This window comes from Scyliorhinus torazame, chromosome 7 (genome assembly GCF_047496885.1).
Source record: "Scyliorhinus torazame isolate Kashiwa2021f chromosome 7, sScyTor2.1, whole genome shotgun sequence".
NCBI lineage: Eukaryota > Metazoa > Chordata > Chondrichthyes > Carcharhiniformes > Scyliorhinidae > Scyliorhinus > Scyliorhinus torazame.
The window spans coordinates 82,832,661-82,849,060 of NC_092713.1; the positions used below are offsets into that span (position 1 = coordinate 82,832,661).

General features: G+C 46.2%; 1 protein-coding gene across 1 annotated transcript in view; it reads left to right on the forward strand.

Moving 5' to 3' along the window:
- The window catches only part of frem1b (Fras1 related extracellular matrix 1b), a 377,590-nt gene that overhangs the window by 300,181 nt on the left and 61,009 nt on the right, over window positions 1-16,400 (forward strand). Inside the window, exon 24 of the mRNA XM_072510980.1 lies at window positions 15,666-15,930. Coding sequence (XP_072367081.1) covers window positions 15,666-15,930 — 265 coding nt within the window. The remainder of the gene's footprint in view (window positions 1-15,665; window positions 15,931-16,400) is intronic.

The window sequence follows — 16,400 nt, forward strand, 5'->3', positions numbered from 1 at the left end:
CGTGTCCCCCATGACATGTTTTGAGGCAGCGGGGGTGGTTCGCCATTGGCTGGTAGCGGGATCTCCCAGTCGCACCGCTGTCAACAGGGTTCTCCGTTGTTCACACCCTCCACTGCCGGAGAAACCGTCGCAAGTACTCGCCGTTGACAGGACCAGATGATCCTGCCAGTGGGAACAGCAGGAAAATCCCGCCCAGTGTGTGGCCTGGCTACTAAAAGTGCAATGTCACTCACTGTTCTTGCCCATGAGACCCTGTATTCTCTTGGTGTACTGCTGCTAGGTTGGAGAACCACACTCCTGGCGCTGACTCGTTGAGCCACGTCACCGCACTTGCTAAGTTGGAGCGGCTATTCTCTTCCTTCCGTCCTTTGGAAAGATCACCTCACTACAGCCTTTCAGATTCCCCAACATGTAAGAGTGATAAACCCTGGAACAGCCTTCCCAGGACTCCTCTCCATTCCTGTAATTGCTGCAGCCTCAAAAATCCATATCCTGTGATACGCTTGTAAGCCATACCAGGATTCGCTTTAATTAGAAATCCTTTCTTTGACCGCGTCATTGCACCCTCCCTCTCTGATTGGTCGGAGAGCCCAGAGGCAGCATGCTAATGCTCTGGCTCCATTAAAGAGCCACTGTAAAATCTGTTACTCAATCAAACAGGTTCGCAACCCATTGATGATGCCCCTGTTTTGGCAGGAAGTATGTTCAGAAAATTCCAGCCTAAGAAACTGTGAAAATCATTAATTCGAAGGATGGAGTCATGATTATGTGACATCTAAATGCCTGTAACGAGAGCTCAATGGACAGCTACTTAAGGTTTTTTGTTTGCCTGTTGATTTCTAGCTGCCTCCAATTTGAGTTATCAGAAAGTGACTTAAAAGCTTTCTTAAATTATATTTTTGTATAAATGTCCCTTTACCAAAACTGTTTTTGCTGCCAAATAACAACTTAAGTTAGCAGACATAAATCAAGACTAGAGAAATTTCCTTTTTACATGTTTTCATTTTTCCATTTTTACTTTTGTTATTCCCATTCTTTAATAATTTTCTAGCTCACTGTCATGAGCTCTTTCTCATGAGCAGCATTTTTTACCAAGAAATATTTAAGAATTATCCTGAAAAGAATTTTTTCTTGCCTCTTTAAATTATTTTACAACAAAGGTCTGCTCTTAAAACATAGTCTATGGCATACTTTTCCCACCCCGTTGAGCCCAGGGCTGATCCCGTTGTGTCGGGTGAATGGCAGGAAAGGTCAATAATGGATTCACGCCAGACGCGAACCATTTTGCCATTCTCCAGGCCTGCTACCAATAGCGAGAACAAAATGGCGAGATGCTCATTATGCCTAATTAGCATTCATTTCAATCTGATTAGCAAGATTGAAGTCGAATGCTGCGGCTTCTCGGGAGTCACCCGATCTCCCCCGCATCCCCCCAGCGAGAGGTCATGTGGGCGTTGTTTAATACTCCTCTACAAAAACGTACACCTGGCACAATGGCTGCCAAGGGGAAGTGAGAACGTGAATATCCCTCTCCATTTACCGGCTGTCAACTCAAGAGCACCGGAGCTTTTACCTTAGTTCTCTGGGGGAGGTGGGAGCTCTTCAGGGGCTGGGGCTGTTCGTGGGGGTGAGGGGTTGTGTTTGTGAGGCATTCAAGCCATCTTACATATTGTGAATACCCACAACAGTGGCAACCACAGCTGCAACCTGTCTGTCCTACCAAATTCTCCAGCATAGAGCCCTGCTGCAGCTTCTCTCATGAAAGTCAACTTCACCCTCTGATGGTGAGCAGCCTCTAGCTTCACAGCTGAAGTCTATTTCAAAGGAGGGATTAGCCTTGTTAGTTGTGATAACACTTCACGCTGCTGAAACCTCACTGCTTCTTTGAAGGAACAGGTGGCCTATCTGAGAGGATGGTAGTGCACCAGCAAGCAACCTTTGATGCCTGAACAGTGTGCCTGCACTCTAGGAGGATGGGAGGTGTCAGCCAATGGATTGGGGGCGGGAAGGGGTGGCGAAGTGCGAGGGGTGTTTGGGGAATTGAAGGGTGGCAGGCGAGACTGATGCAAGGAGAGAGGTAGTAACTTACCCTTGCAGCTTTTCCGAGGTCGTCCATCTTCTTCCTACATTAGACGGCAGTCGTCCTGGTCATGCTGCCGACTGAGTGCATTGCGGCATTGCTCACGATGCTGCTGGTTGTCCAACCCCCTTGTGGGTACAGGGTGCCTTGCCTTTCATCCACTGAGAAGCCTGGCCAGGTCAGTATCCCGAAAATGAGAAGCAGGTCTCCGTGTTGTCATCCTTGTGTCTTGGCTTGGAGTGAGTGCTGAGGGAGCGTTTGAAAGCAGCACCCTCTTGTTAATGATAAGCAGCTGAGGCGCGAGGTGGGGAATCGGACAGCGAGGTAGTCAAGCATGATTCATGTGGGGGCTCATTGTTTGCACGAAGTGCACGTGAATACAGGTTGCAATTGTGCCATTATAGCCGATGCAAAGAACCCCGGCAAACCTGCCCAAAATGACGCTTGGTGCAGGATTTTCCGTCCCACTGCACCTATTTTCTAGTACGGCGTGCTACCTCCGGCAGCGGGATTCTCCTTACCGGCAGCCGGCCAATGGGGTTTCCCATTGTGGGCACCCCCGTGCCATCAGAAATCCTCGGGCGTGAGTGCGATGCCGGCGAAATGGAGGATCTTGCCGACAGAGAATCCACCCTTAGTCGTTTTTCGAGTGAATCGCGCCCTATATCTAGAAGAACAAAACACTGGAGGACAGAACAAAGGTTCCTGCAGCAGCTCAAACAGACAGGCTGGCATTTGGCTCTTTTGCTTGGCTCCATTCTCCACTGTCAGCTTCATCTCTTTCCAAGCAACATTTTCTTTTACGTCCTTCAAATGTAGAGATTTTGTATTCAGCTGCATTTGCCCCTTTTCTGACAATGTAGGGAGTTGCTAACATACAACGTACAGTTTTGGACTCCTTTGCAGAATTCGCCCGAAGCATTTCTAATTCTGCTCTCTGTAGGGAAACTAGGTGCGTTTCCCACCAGGTGGATCCGCGCAATTCAGATCACAATCCACCCACACTTCAAAGGTTTTTTGGAGCTAGGGGTGATTCGCACTGTGGGACCTGAAGAAACCAGCAAGGCCAATCCTCAGAGATCGGTGCACTCTTTTTAAGGGCACCCCAGCTCAGAATAACACTACAACACCCCCCCCCCCCCCAATCGCTGGCAAGGCCCCCACCCCCATTGTCGGCAAGGCCCTCCCCATCCCCATTTAGTGACACCCCGCTATGGGTTCACCAAAGGCCCCTCCCGCATTCAAGGCCGCCCTTCAGGTCCAACCCCTTAGGTCCCTCCCCTTGAGGTCCAACTCCTCAGTCCCCCACTTCAGGCCTTGCCCCTTGATAGTGTCAACCTGGCACTGTCCTCTGGCACCCTGGCACTGTCAACATGATTGATTGATATTGTCACATGTACCGAAGTACAGTGAAAAGTATTTTTCTGTGGCCAAGGGAATGTACACAGCATGTACATAGTAGACAAAAGAATTATCAACGGAGTACACTGACAGTGGTGCATCAACAAATCGTGAATGGTTACAGTGCGGAACAAGGCCAAACAAGAGCAGCATTGGGCATTGTGAATAATGTTTAAAGAGTTTTAGTAGATCAGAACGGTGATAAGAGAGACAAGAAAGAGGGCTGGTTGAGAGAGCTCGCAGAGAGTCGCCATGCTCCGGCGCCATCTTGGATGACACTGCGAGGTTGGCACTACAAGGTTGGCAGTGTTGGGGGCAGCACTCAGACAGGGTACATGACCTTTCTTTTTTAAAATAAATTTAATGTACCCAATTAATTTTTTCCAATTAAGGGGAAATTTAGAGTGGCCAATCCACCTAGCCTGCACATCTTTGGGTTGTGGGGGTGAAACCCACGCAAACACAGGGAGAATGTGCAAACTCCACACGGACAGTGACCCAGGGCTGGGATCGAACCTGAGACCTCGGCGCCGTGAGGCTGCAGGGCTAACCCACCGCGCCATCATGCTGCCCTGCACATGACCTTTCTGGGAAGGAATTTAGAACAGAGGAAACCCCAGCAGAGAAAAAGCAGCCAGACAGAGCACCTGCTCTTTCTAGGAAGCACTTCAGTACAGAAGCAAACCCAGCAGAAAAAAAGGCAGTCTGATAGAGCACAGGCTCTTTCTAGGAAGTACTTCAGAACAAAGAAATAGCCTCTTTGAAAAAAACTGAAGTTAGAAACACCTGCTTAAAAGAGGAAGAGTTAATGGACTGTGAAGAATTATAAAAACAAAAAAGATAATCCCTCCTTTGAAACAGCCTGGGCGTGTCAATGAAGAGGTTTGTAAAAGGTAAAGGACCGTGAAATTGAATGTAAACAATGCAGTTCGAAGTTTCTCAGCAAGCCCTTAGGCTTGAAAAAGTTTAAGGGGAATTAAATTGAATGTGAAAAAAGTACTTCAAAGGTTTGCAACACATTAAAGGGAAGACTTTTACCTTCAAATGACATCTGTGAACTTGACATTCTGGGAGTACGTTGAAGGTTTGAAGGCTATGGAGAGAAAATTTTAACCTTCATCTGACAGATCATTGAAATTAACATGCTGAAAGAGAGTTTAAAGATTTTCAAGGCTACAGAGGGAAGACTTGCCGCATAACCCTATCCTGACCTGAATCCCTCCAGCTCAGTGTAAGTCCCCCTGGCCCTTGCCACCCCTGCATTACCCACCCAGGAGGCAAGTATAGAAGAGTACTCACTCCCTTGTTTCCTCTCAGTGTTCCTGGTTCCTGGTCCCCGCTTTTAGGGACCAGTAGTGACTTCCTGCGGTGGGGGGGCGGGGATACCGAGAGGCTGCTGCATCCAACTTTAATCTCGCTAATGCGATTAAACTGAATGGAAATGAGTTGTGATCAGGTTGTCACCCTTCCATAGAATAATTTAAAAGTTACTGCTCAGAAGGAGACCATTCGGCCCATCTTGTCCATGCTGCCCGAGGGCACCCAGGTGCCCTTTCTAATCCCACCTTCCTGCACCCACTACATCGCACTGTAGCTTAGAGCACTTAAGGTGCAGATCCACGTACCTTTTAAAAGAGTTTAGGGTCTCGGTCTCCAACACTAACTCGGGCAGCCAATTCCATACTCTCACTGCCCTCTTGTGTAAAAAAGTTTTTCCTCATGTCCCTTCTGGATGAAATCACAATCACACCAACTAGAGCAGGCCAGGAGAATGGGAAACTGATTTGCACTGGTGCAAATCCCGTTTCGGGGTTCTCCTGCAATTCTCCAGACATAGTGGGATTTGCACCGGATGCAATGCGCCTGGAGAATCGCTCCCCTTATTTGACTGCTTTGGAAGCATTTCAGAGAAGGTTGACTTGACTCAATCCTGGGATGAAGGGTTTACCTTATAAAGAAAGGTTGAGCTGGATGGGCTATACCCATTGGAGTTCAGAAGAATGAGAGATGATCTCATTGAAACTTGTAAGATCTTGAGGGAACTAGACAGTGTGGATAACACAAAGATGTTTCCTCTTTGGGGGGGGGGGGGGGGGGGGGTTTGCAAATTTCCAGCCAAGAGATCTCCCTTCTAAGATGAGGAGATTGTTTTTTCTACGAGGGTCATTAAAGTTTGGAAGGCAGTAAAGGTTGGGTCTTTAAATTGTTTCAAGGCTAAGTTAGATAGATTTTGTTAGACAAGGGATCAAGGTTTATGGAGGGCAGACAGGAAAGAGGAGCTGAGATCACAACCGGATCAGCCATGATCGTATTGAATGGTGGAGCAGGCCTGAAGGGCTAAATGGCCTACTCCAGTTCCTAAGTCCTAGGTTCTTATTGTTACAGACCCCAGAAGAAAATAAGAAGAAATATCTTTATAAACAGAGATTAGGCCTCAGAGACAAGCCTCAGTAGGTCTTCGCAATCTCTGCACATGAACCGGCCCTGTAAAGGCATGTGCAGATCGTTACTTTTTGTGATCCTCGGGTTCTGCGCATGTGCCAACTGGAGATGGCCGCACAGTTGTAAGGACCCTTGTTGAAAAGTTACTGAATGGACCTGCGCATATGTGCAGTTTGTTCTTTTCTGGGTTTTTTTAAAGTTTAAAGGGAGTCCTGCACCTGTGCAGAAGAGGAAACAAAAACAAAAAGTGAAAGAGGGCTAAACGATCTGTAGACCCAGAAACAAAACAGCAGTACACAGAGAGGTGGAGAAGAAGCAGGACGGGAGCTGCAAAGGGCAGATTTCCCAGAACAGAAGGAAGTCTCAACAAACCAGGGAGGGAAAGGAAAAAGTCCCAAGAGGATAATTAATTCAAGGATCAAGGACAGGGATTGTGAACAGATCATGTTCAGTGAATTAAAGGTTGAGGAGCAGAAGAAGTCTCCAATTTTAAATTGAGAAAGCTGCTGTAAGCAGACTTAAAGCAAAACCGGCCTATGAGGTGCAAGGAAGTAAGTCAGTGGAGACAACCAAAGGTTGGTGACCCCTTACTATAGGCCTGTGAAGCAATGGTATTCTGTAGGCACAGCTGGGTATCTGAGAGATCGTCTGGAAGGCAAAGTTTGAACACAGGCACAGGGAGCGGAACACCCGAAGGAGAGGTTGCAACCTTGGAGGTGGATCCTTGGTGAAGACATCAGAGAGAAAACATCATTTGGGAGAGAAGTCCAAAGCAAGTTCTTTGAGAGTGACGATAGGAAACCCTTGTGTGAAAAATAGAGTTCCAGTGAGCCCAGTTGGCTCTTGATGTGATAAGCATTTGGGAAGTTGCTTTCAGAGTGTGGGTGTATGGCCACAGTTCTCCTATTGGATTTCATTGATTGTGTACTTACTGTGAGCATGATAGTATAAGTTGGATTTTATAATTTGTGCTGTCCTTACAAATTTCTATATATTATAATAATAACCTTTACTGTCCCAAGTAGGCTTACATTAACACTGCAATGATGTTACTGTGAAAAACCCCTAGTTGCCACATTCCGGCGTCTATTCTGGTACACGGAGGGAGAATTCAGAATGTCCAAATTACCTAATAGCACGTCTTTCGGGACTTGTGAGAGGAAACCAGAGCACCCGGAGGAAACCCACGCAGACTCCACACAGACAGTGACCCAAGCCGGGAATCGAACCTGGGACCCTGGTGCTGTGAAACAACAGTGCTAACCACTGTTATATCTGTAACGCTATAGCTGTGGTTCATCTTTTATAGTTCATCTTTTCTTGTTTAATAAAAGTTCTATTATTTTGTTCAAAGTTCATCAACTGACTCCTGTGGCTCTGTTCTGTTACCATCCTCCACTTTTCTAAAGCAAAAATAGAAGTTAAACTGCAGGATTCTCCATCGGCGGGATCCTCTGCTTCGCCGGCAGCGTACCCACGTCTATGGGTTTCCCAGTGGCGTTGGGTGGCTACAATGGGAAACCCCATTGGCTGGCAGTCGGGTATGCCTCACCAGAAAATGGGGCTGGCGGGACAGAGAATTCCGGGAAGGATCTCTCAAGCCAGGTTCCACCCTGGGATCTGACTTGTCCAGTTGTAACAACAGCTGGGATCATAATACTATGCCGCAGACGACACAAAAATTATTGGAGTTGCGGATAATGAAGAGAATTGTCAGAGGGTACAGCAGGATATAAATTGGTTGGAGTCTTGGGCAGAGAAATGGCAGATGGAGTTTAATCTGGACAAGTATGAGGCAATGCACTTTTGAAGGCCCAATGTATGTATGAATTACACAGTAAATGGTAGAACTCTTGCAAGTACTGACAGGCAGAGAGATCTGGGCGTGCATGTCCATCTACCACTGAAAGTGGCAACGCATGTGGATAAGGTGGTCAAGAAGGGGACCAAGTGCAATGTGTTCAGGTTTGCAGATGACACTAAGATGAGTGGTAAAGCAAAAAGTGCAGAGGATACTGGAAGTCTGCAGAGGGATTTGGATAGTTTAAGTGAATGGGCTAGGGTCTGGAAGATGGAATACAATGTTGACAAATGTGAGGATATCCATTTTGGTAGGAATAACAGCAAAAGGGATTATTATTTAAATGATAAAATATTAAAACATGCCGCTGTGCAGAGGGACCTGGGTATCCTAGTGCATGAGTCGCAAAAAGTTGGTTTACAGGTGCAATAGATGATTAAGAAGGCGAATGGAGTTTTGTCCTTCATTGCTAGAGGGATCGACTTTAAGACTAGTATGCTGCAACTGTATAAGGTGTTAGTGAGACCGCACCTGGAGTATTGTGTTCAGTTTTGGTCTCCTTACCTGAGAAAGGGCATACTGGCACTGCAGGGTGTGCAGAGGAGATTCACCAGGTTAATCCTAGATTTGAGGGAGTTGGATTACAGAGAGAGGTTGAGTAGACTGGGACTGTACTCGTTGGAATTTAGAAGGATGCGGGGAGATCTTATAGAAACATATAAAATTAGGAAGGGAATATATAGGATAGATGTGGGCAGGTTGTTTCCACTGGCGGGTGAAAGCAGAACTAGGGGGCATAGCCTCAAAATAAGGGGAAGTAGATTTAGGACTGAGTTTAGGAGGAACTTCTTCAGCAAAAGGGTTGTGAATCTATGGAATTCCCTGCCCAGTGAAGCAATTGAGGCTCCTTCATTAAATATTTTCAAGCTAAAGATAGTTTTTTGAAGAATAAAGGAATAACGGATTAGGGTGTTCGGGCGGGAAAGTGGAGCTGAGTCCACAAAAGATCAGCCATGATCTTATTGAATGGCGGAGCAGGTCCGCAGGGCCAGATGGCCTACTCCTGCTCCTAGTTCTTATGTTCTTATATAGAAGGTATATGGCATGCTGGCCTTCATCAGTCGGGGTATTGAATATAAAAATTGGCAAGTCACGTTGCAGCTGTACAGGACCTTAGTTAGGCCTCATCTGGAATATTGTGTTCATTTATGGTTGCCACACTATCAGAAGGATGTGGATGCTTTGGAGAGGGTACAGAAGCAGTTTACTTGGATGTTGCCTGGTATGGAGAGCATTAGCTGTGAAGAGAGGTTAGATAAACTTGGTCTGTTCTCACTGGAATGACGGAGGTTGAGAGGCGGCCTGATAGAGGTCTACAAGATTATGAGTGGCATGGACAGAGTGGATAGTCAGATGGTCTTTCCCAGGTTTGGAGAGTCATGTTCTAGTGGACATAGGCTTAAAGTGTGTGGGAAAAAGTTTAGAACAGATGTTCGAGGCAGGTTTTTTACACAGAGGGTGGTAAATATATGGAATGCGCTGCCTGGGGAGGTGGTTGGAGCAGAGACGATAGCGGCATACAAGGGCATCTAGACAAATATATGAATATGGTGGGAATGGAAGGATACGGACTCCGTAAATGCAAATGGTTTTAGTTTAGGCAGGTACCCTTGTCGGCACAGGCTTGGAGGGCCGAAGACCTGTTCCTGTGCTGTATTGTTCTGTGTTCTTTGTACAATGGATCCAGAACAAGGCAGCATCTTACATCCTTCTCATCAACATGACCAAGCACCTGCACAGCCACAAACACCCCAGTAGATGAAGTTTATGATCTTCAGGGACCACCACATGGTTAATCACAGGACACAGTGGGTGCGATTCTCCGGTCCCGCGCTGGTTGGGAGAATCGCCTGGGTCGCCAAATTTTACGCGACACCGGTCCGACGCCCTCCCTCGATTCACGGAAGCGGCCAGATCGGCACAATCGTGTTTTGCGCGGCGCGGTACAGTGAATCGCCTGAGACAGCCAAAATGGCGATTCACCAGTACCCCCGCGATTCTCCGGCCCGGATGGGCCGAGCGGCCTGCCCAAAATGGCGGGTTCCCCCGGCACCATCCACACCTGGTCGCTGCCGGCGTGAACAGCGTGGGAACGCTGGGGGGGGGGCCTGCGGGGGGGCGAGGGGGGATCCTGCACCGGGGGGGCCTCAAATGGGGTCTGGTCCGCGATCGGTGCCCACTGATCGTCGGGCCGGCCTCTCTGAAGGAGGACCTCTTTTCTTCCACAGCCCCGCAAGATCCGTCAGACATCTTCTTGCGGGGTGAACTCGGAGAGGACGGCAACCACGCATGCGCGGGTTGGCACCGGCCAACCCGCGTATGCGCGAGTGATGCCAGTTATGCGGCGCCAGCCGCGTCATGTATGCGGCGCCGCCTTTATGCAGCGCCAAGGCCTGGTGCACGTAAATGACGTGGCGCCGCTCCTAGCCCATTATCGGGCCCTGAATCGGTCGGGATAGGGGCCGTTTCGCGCCGTCATGAACCTCGACGGCGTTCAAGACGGCGCAAACACTCTGCCTCCATTTTGGAGAATCCCGCCCAGTGTTTGGGCAGAGTGGAGAGGGAATAATTGGACCAATTAAGGCAGAATGATCAAGAGCCAGAGGGGGTTGATTTAAAGTGATTGCCAAAAGAACTAGACGTGAGATGTTGAAAAACTGTTTTTAGGTATAGAGTGGCTCCGATCTGGAATGCACTTCCTGAGAGTGTACTGGGGGAAAGGCAATTGTGGCCCTTAAAATAAAATTGGATAATTAATGAAGAGAAAAGATGCTTGGAGCAAGAGGGCAAAAGCAGGGATTGGGACTGGTTGTGTTGACCTTGCAGGGATCTGGCATGGGCATGCTGGGCCAATTGGCATCCTTCTGTCCTGTAACCATTCTATGATTCTATGATGGAGATAAATTGGCAGTGACAGAGGAAGAGCAGGAACCCAATAGCTTGACAAACACACTGCTGCCATTAATGAATCATTAATAAGTAATGTGGGTTGCTATCTAATGTTGCTATTGCTATTTTGTGTGAAAGTAGATTAAAAATGTCGGCCATGCTGAGAATTGAATGTCCTCAATTTGACGCCTGTCTGAGCAAGTCATTCATTAAAGCTGTATTCGATCCTTATGCTACATTGGGAGGAGGCAGAGGCGGTAAAGTTTGGAAAAGAGGTGACTGCCAATAACACTGAAGTTTAAATGGTGCAGATTGGCTCCAGATATCCTTCGAGCAGATGGCATAGTTCTGTAAATGGCTTGCTACTGATCTTGTTTATCCTTCACCTTTTGGCATAGCTGCTGCTCCATGTGCTCCAGGCCTCCAGTCATGCCCTATGCAGCTGTGGAACATTGACTAATAAGGGAAGGAAAATACGCTTTGAAGGCAGAGTTATCCCAGCTGCTAGAGAACAAGATTTATTAAAATAGGACAATTTAATAGAGCTGGGCAGGAGTCTCCGCTTGGGAGATTCGGTTCTCCCGCTGGAGATGAATCTCAACTAGTTTTGGCTCGAGCTGGGAGAGCAAAAGCCATAAGTGATTCACCCTCTCTTGCCATGCAAATTTAGGCATGGTGGGGATTGCGAGGGATTCCCGCTATCAGGCCACCATTTTGAGCGGGTTAACCGATAGCGCCGTCTGGCGACTAGGAGCTTTTCCTCCTGCAATGCAATTTTGCCCTTGCCACCGCACCCCCCCCCCCCACAGTGTGATGGTGATGCAACCACCCCCTCACAACCCCCACCAGCGACCCCATGAGAGAGACCCCCACCAGAGACCCCGTTTACAGAGATCACCACCAGAGAGCCCTCATGAGAGATCCCTGCCTGGAAGCCCCCCATAAGAGAGACCACTGCTTAGAAGATCGCCATAAGAGAGACCCCTGCTGCAAGTGAGAGAGCAGTCCAGAGAGAGGCAGTAAAACAAATCACTGCTTTAAAACTCAAATGTGCGATACACCTGCTGGCTCAAGCACAGGAAGCAGCACCTGTACATTCCTGGAAAGGGAAAACCAGTCAGCTGGATTTACACCCCCACAGATCTGCAAGCCTTTTTATTCATATCTAGGTGAAATTGCTTTAACTAGTCTGTGATTGGCAGCTTCCACACACAGCTGTCTGGATTGTTTAATTCATCCCCCTTCATGCTTGATGGATTTCAAGTAGTCAGCTGTGAAATGAACTGCAATATTTATAAACACATAGCTATGATTGACAACTCCTGGACCACAAAGACAATTAAGTGCTTTCTGCAGAATAAAAGAGGAAGTGACCCTTGTACTGTAATTGGGGGGGGGGGGGGGGGGGAATCTCTGGTAGGAATCTTCCTCATGGGGTCTATGGTGAGTGTCTGTCTTATGGGATCTCTGGTGGTGGTCTCTGTAATTGGGGCTCTGGTGGGGATCGCTTTCGTGGGGGTCTCTGGTGGGGTCTCTGAAATTGAGAGGGTCTGTGGTGGGGGTTTCTCTTATGGGGAGTCTCTGGTGCGGTTCTCTGTAATGGGGGCTCTGGTGGGGTATCTCTCTTATGGGGGTGACCTCTGATGGGAGTTCGTGTCAGGTCTGGTGGAAGTGGGGTGGGCAAGATTTACATTGTGTGGGAGAGCATAGCCCTCTGATGGCAACTCCTTTAAAGAGTTACTCACTTGGCCCACCATGTGGTTCACCAAGTCTTCAAGACAGTCTTTATATCATCGCATGGAATGTGTCAAAAGGCAGTGGTGGTGAGAGCAGTTGCTGAAAACATCATGGGTGGGATTCTCCGTCCCGCCAGCCCCATTTTCCGGCGCGGCACGCCCCCCACCAGCAGCAGGATTCCCCATTCCCCCAGCCAGCCAATGGAGCTTCCCATTGTGGCCGCCTCCACACCGTCGGGATATCCGCAGGCGTGGGTGCGCTGCCGGCGAAGCAGAGGATCCCACCGATGGAGAATCCCGCTGCATACATATCATTTGATTCTTCCATTGCTTCCCCATGAGGCTGTGTGGAAAAGAACACTTAGAGGAGATGGAAGTGGGTGTTTTGAATTTACTGGTACATGTTGCTGGTAAGTTGCAAATGGCGTTCAACACAGCTTGTCATGATATTCAAACACACACATCATGATGGACACACCAACAGGCAAATCAGAGCACACAACACCACAACCAATCACAGACAAGAACACCAACCACATAAAAAGCACGAGCACGACACCTGGTGGTCAGTAGGTCTGGGGATAAAGAAACAGAGAAGAGCTGTTACAACATCACAAGCAGGGAACCCCCACGTGCAGAGTGCAAAGACAAAACTGTACATAGTAAGTTTGAATAAAATAGCGTTGTACCATATACAACCGTGTTGGCTCATCTGTGTGTCAGAACACCCAACACCACACAGCTGGCACAAGGTAGCTGCAATTTGGAACAATGCTTCTTACAATAGATTATTACAAGGTACAATTGCCAGCTTTGGAAAGGTTAGTTATCTTCCCCCGGCCATGTAGCCATACATACGTTGCTTGAGATGGCACTTACTACCAAGGTAACCTTTTTCCTGTATTACAGCCTGTGTGGATCTCCTTTCCTTTAGGCTTTAAAATTCATTGTCAGATTACAGCCAGGGGTCCTTAAATGTGTTGCCCTTAAAACACACCAACCTCAGGTGTTAAAGTAAGCAACATTGCTGTCTTGGCCCTTTCGACTGTTACTACAGCACTGGATTTCCTTTGGCTCAGAGGACATTAGTGGCACCAATAGCCTGTCATGAATATTCACTGAAGATGCACTGAATAAAATTTGACTTTTTTTTTGATGGTGTAATACCAGTGGATAAAATGCCATTCTGCTGCTATTTTGATGGAAGAAATTCTAGCCCAAAAAGTCCTGAGGTTTTGAAATATATTCCTGCTAACTACAGTATCAAGCCTTCAGGCAGTTGCTTTTTCAAGGCGGGTAAGAAAGCTCTTTAAAGCATATCTGACCGTGTCTAAACATGTTCTGCCCCACTACCTATTCCTGTCCAAAGTAAATAGATCAACAAAACTTTTAACTGTTCCAGCAGAACATTCAATCAGAAATAGTAAAACACCCAATGTTATATATAAGAAAAAATCATACTTGTGGCGCTTATTAACTTGCAAAGACCATACACTGAGTTGTATAATACAAGTATTACGTTGGTTAAAATCTATCATTGCATTCGTTGTTGATCACCAGAATAACAGTATTGGTTTATTATTTTATGAAGACATCTTATCGAGTGCATGTGTCAGGAACAGCATTCTATGCAGACATCAGTTGAGGTGGAATTATCAACCAAATACTGTGATCTTAACTGTAACCAAATTATGTATTTTCCTCATAGCATTTAAATCAAGAAAACCAGATTACTTTTGAGGCTGATAATGAAAATCTAATGCCATCAAAAGGACTGGAGCCAGCATCTGAAAACACCATTGTTTGGAGCATGCATAAATTACCATCGCTGGCACAAGCAAACAATTAATCATCTATTAACAACTGAAAAGAGAATTTTACTTAACATATTGAATATATAACAAATATGCAAGGTTTAAGTAAGGTGATTAGAATGGCTCCATTTTAAACCCTTCAAAATGTTCTCAATAATCTTATAACAATGTTTTAAGTACATGGGTGAATAAGTGAACAAGGAGTTTATAGAGGACCTGTAGCGAAACTATGGCAAACATGTACTTGAAATCTGTAATAGAAATAGAAAATGCTGGAATTGCATGGTAAATTATCAACATCTGCAGGAGGGCAGTAAAGCTAACCATTCAACTGAACTTAGCAAAGAGTAACACACTTCAGGGTCAAACTGCTCTTTGTTTCCAGAAATATTTTATTTTATTTCAGATTTGTAGTTTTTCGTCCTATCTCTGCTTCAATCTATTTTAAAGGCATGGATGTTGGTCGATCAGAAGCAGACTGAATGGAGTTACCACAGAATCAAATGAGCATGTAACAAAGCAAGCCCGGTCATGTGCAAACATTAGTGTTGAGCACAAATCGGGTGGGGGGTGGGGGGGATTTACTTTCAAATTTATTCTGAACACCTGCAGGTTTTTTTTAACTCTAAGAAATGTTTTGGAACCTAATGCTAATGTTATTTCAAGTCTAATTCATTGAAAAGCACTGTAGGGGCCCTCAATGGCACGTCAGAAATAAGAGTTCAGCCCAACCGAATGGTGTATTGATGGTTTTTTTGTACATTGCAAATTGGCTGTGCTCAGTGGAGCACCAGCTGGAAGCTGTGTAGAGAACCCATGTGTTCACCTTTAATGTACTGGAGCATACAGTAAAAGAACCCTCTGAAAATGATGTCACATCAAGCTGCTTGACACATAATACACTCTTTGATCTTCCACTTTTCACGGCAGTGCATATCATCAGAATTTATGAGGTGAATATAATCATTTAATATATCTTTTCTTTAACAAGTTGAGTATCTTCATGATTGATGGAGGCAAGTTTAGAAAATCTGGTAAATCTCCCTGAAATGGTGTCAGTCAACCTAGAGAACTGAGTTCAGCTTCTGCAGATCAGCATAGCTGCCAGCAAATGATTGGTACGAAAGAAATAGAAGCAGCCGGCTCTCTGGAGGCTGTGCCTGGCACCGTTTTCTGACGAACATTCACAGTCACAACTGGTGAGAACGAAGAGTGCCATCTGTAAACTGTAAATCCTGAACATTTACTCAATCTGCTGCACTGTGCTGACAATAGGGAGTTCATAAAATAAAAGCCACCTCACAAATGAAAGCGGAGAGCTGCATTTTACCAATTAAATTAAGCTAATTCATCACTAACACAGCTGAGGCTTTGTTCATGGGTGACAATATGTGAGTTTTACTTTCTCTTTTCTTTCCCTTCCTCTCTTTTTATTTCTATAGGTGACATTGTTGTGCTCACCAAACCTGTAACTTTAAAAGAGGGTGACAGGGTCACCTTGACGACAGATGTTCTCAAGGCAACAGATGGCACTGGCAAACCCGAAGAGCTGTTATTCGCCATCTCTGTGCCACCTGCACATGGTCAGATCGAGTACATCAATTATCCTGGAGTGGCCATTTCCAGTTTCAGCCAGTTGGAGGTAGCAGCCCAGAAGGTCTGCTATGTCCATGACAACGGTCGTGAGGCCAGCACGGATGGATTCAGGTGAGGAAGCCAAGCTCTGTTGTACTCTGGCCACTTTCACAATAACAGCATAAATCAAACGCCAAACTACTGATCACAACTGTCAGTTCTTGATTATTAGGCAGCATATGTTTTGTAGCAGAATCTGTTTTTAAAACTCACCTATACAACTGAGTGCCTAGGTAAATGCTACATATCGAATTCCATGCATAAATTGCAAACGATTTCTAAAATCACTATATTTAAATTTAATGTCACTCCTTTAATCCTACAGGAAATTAAAATAGCACTCACAAAAACCCCTCAAATCCACTAAGCGATAACACAAATATAAATTGATACAGACAATTCTATAGATTAGTTGAACAGAATATCCTACAGGGTATTTTTGTCAAGGATGACTGACCACTGAGAGTTCAAAGGGCTTACAGAATAAGGATTTATATCCAGTTATAATCTCATTGTCATATTTTATTGCTTACTTCATGTAG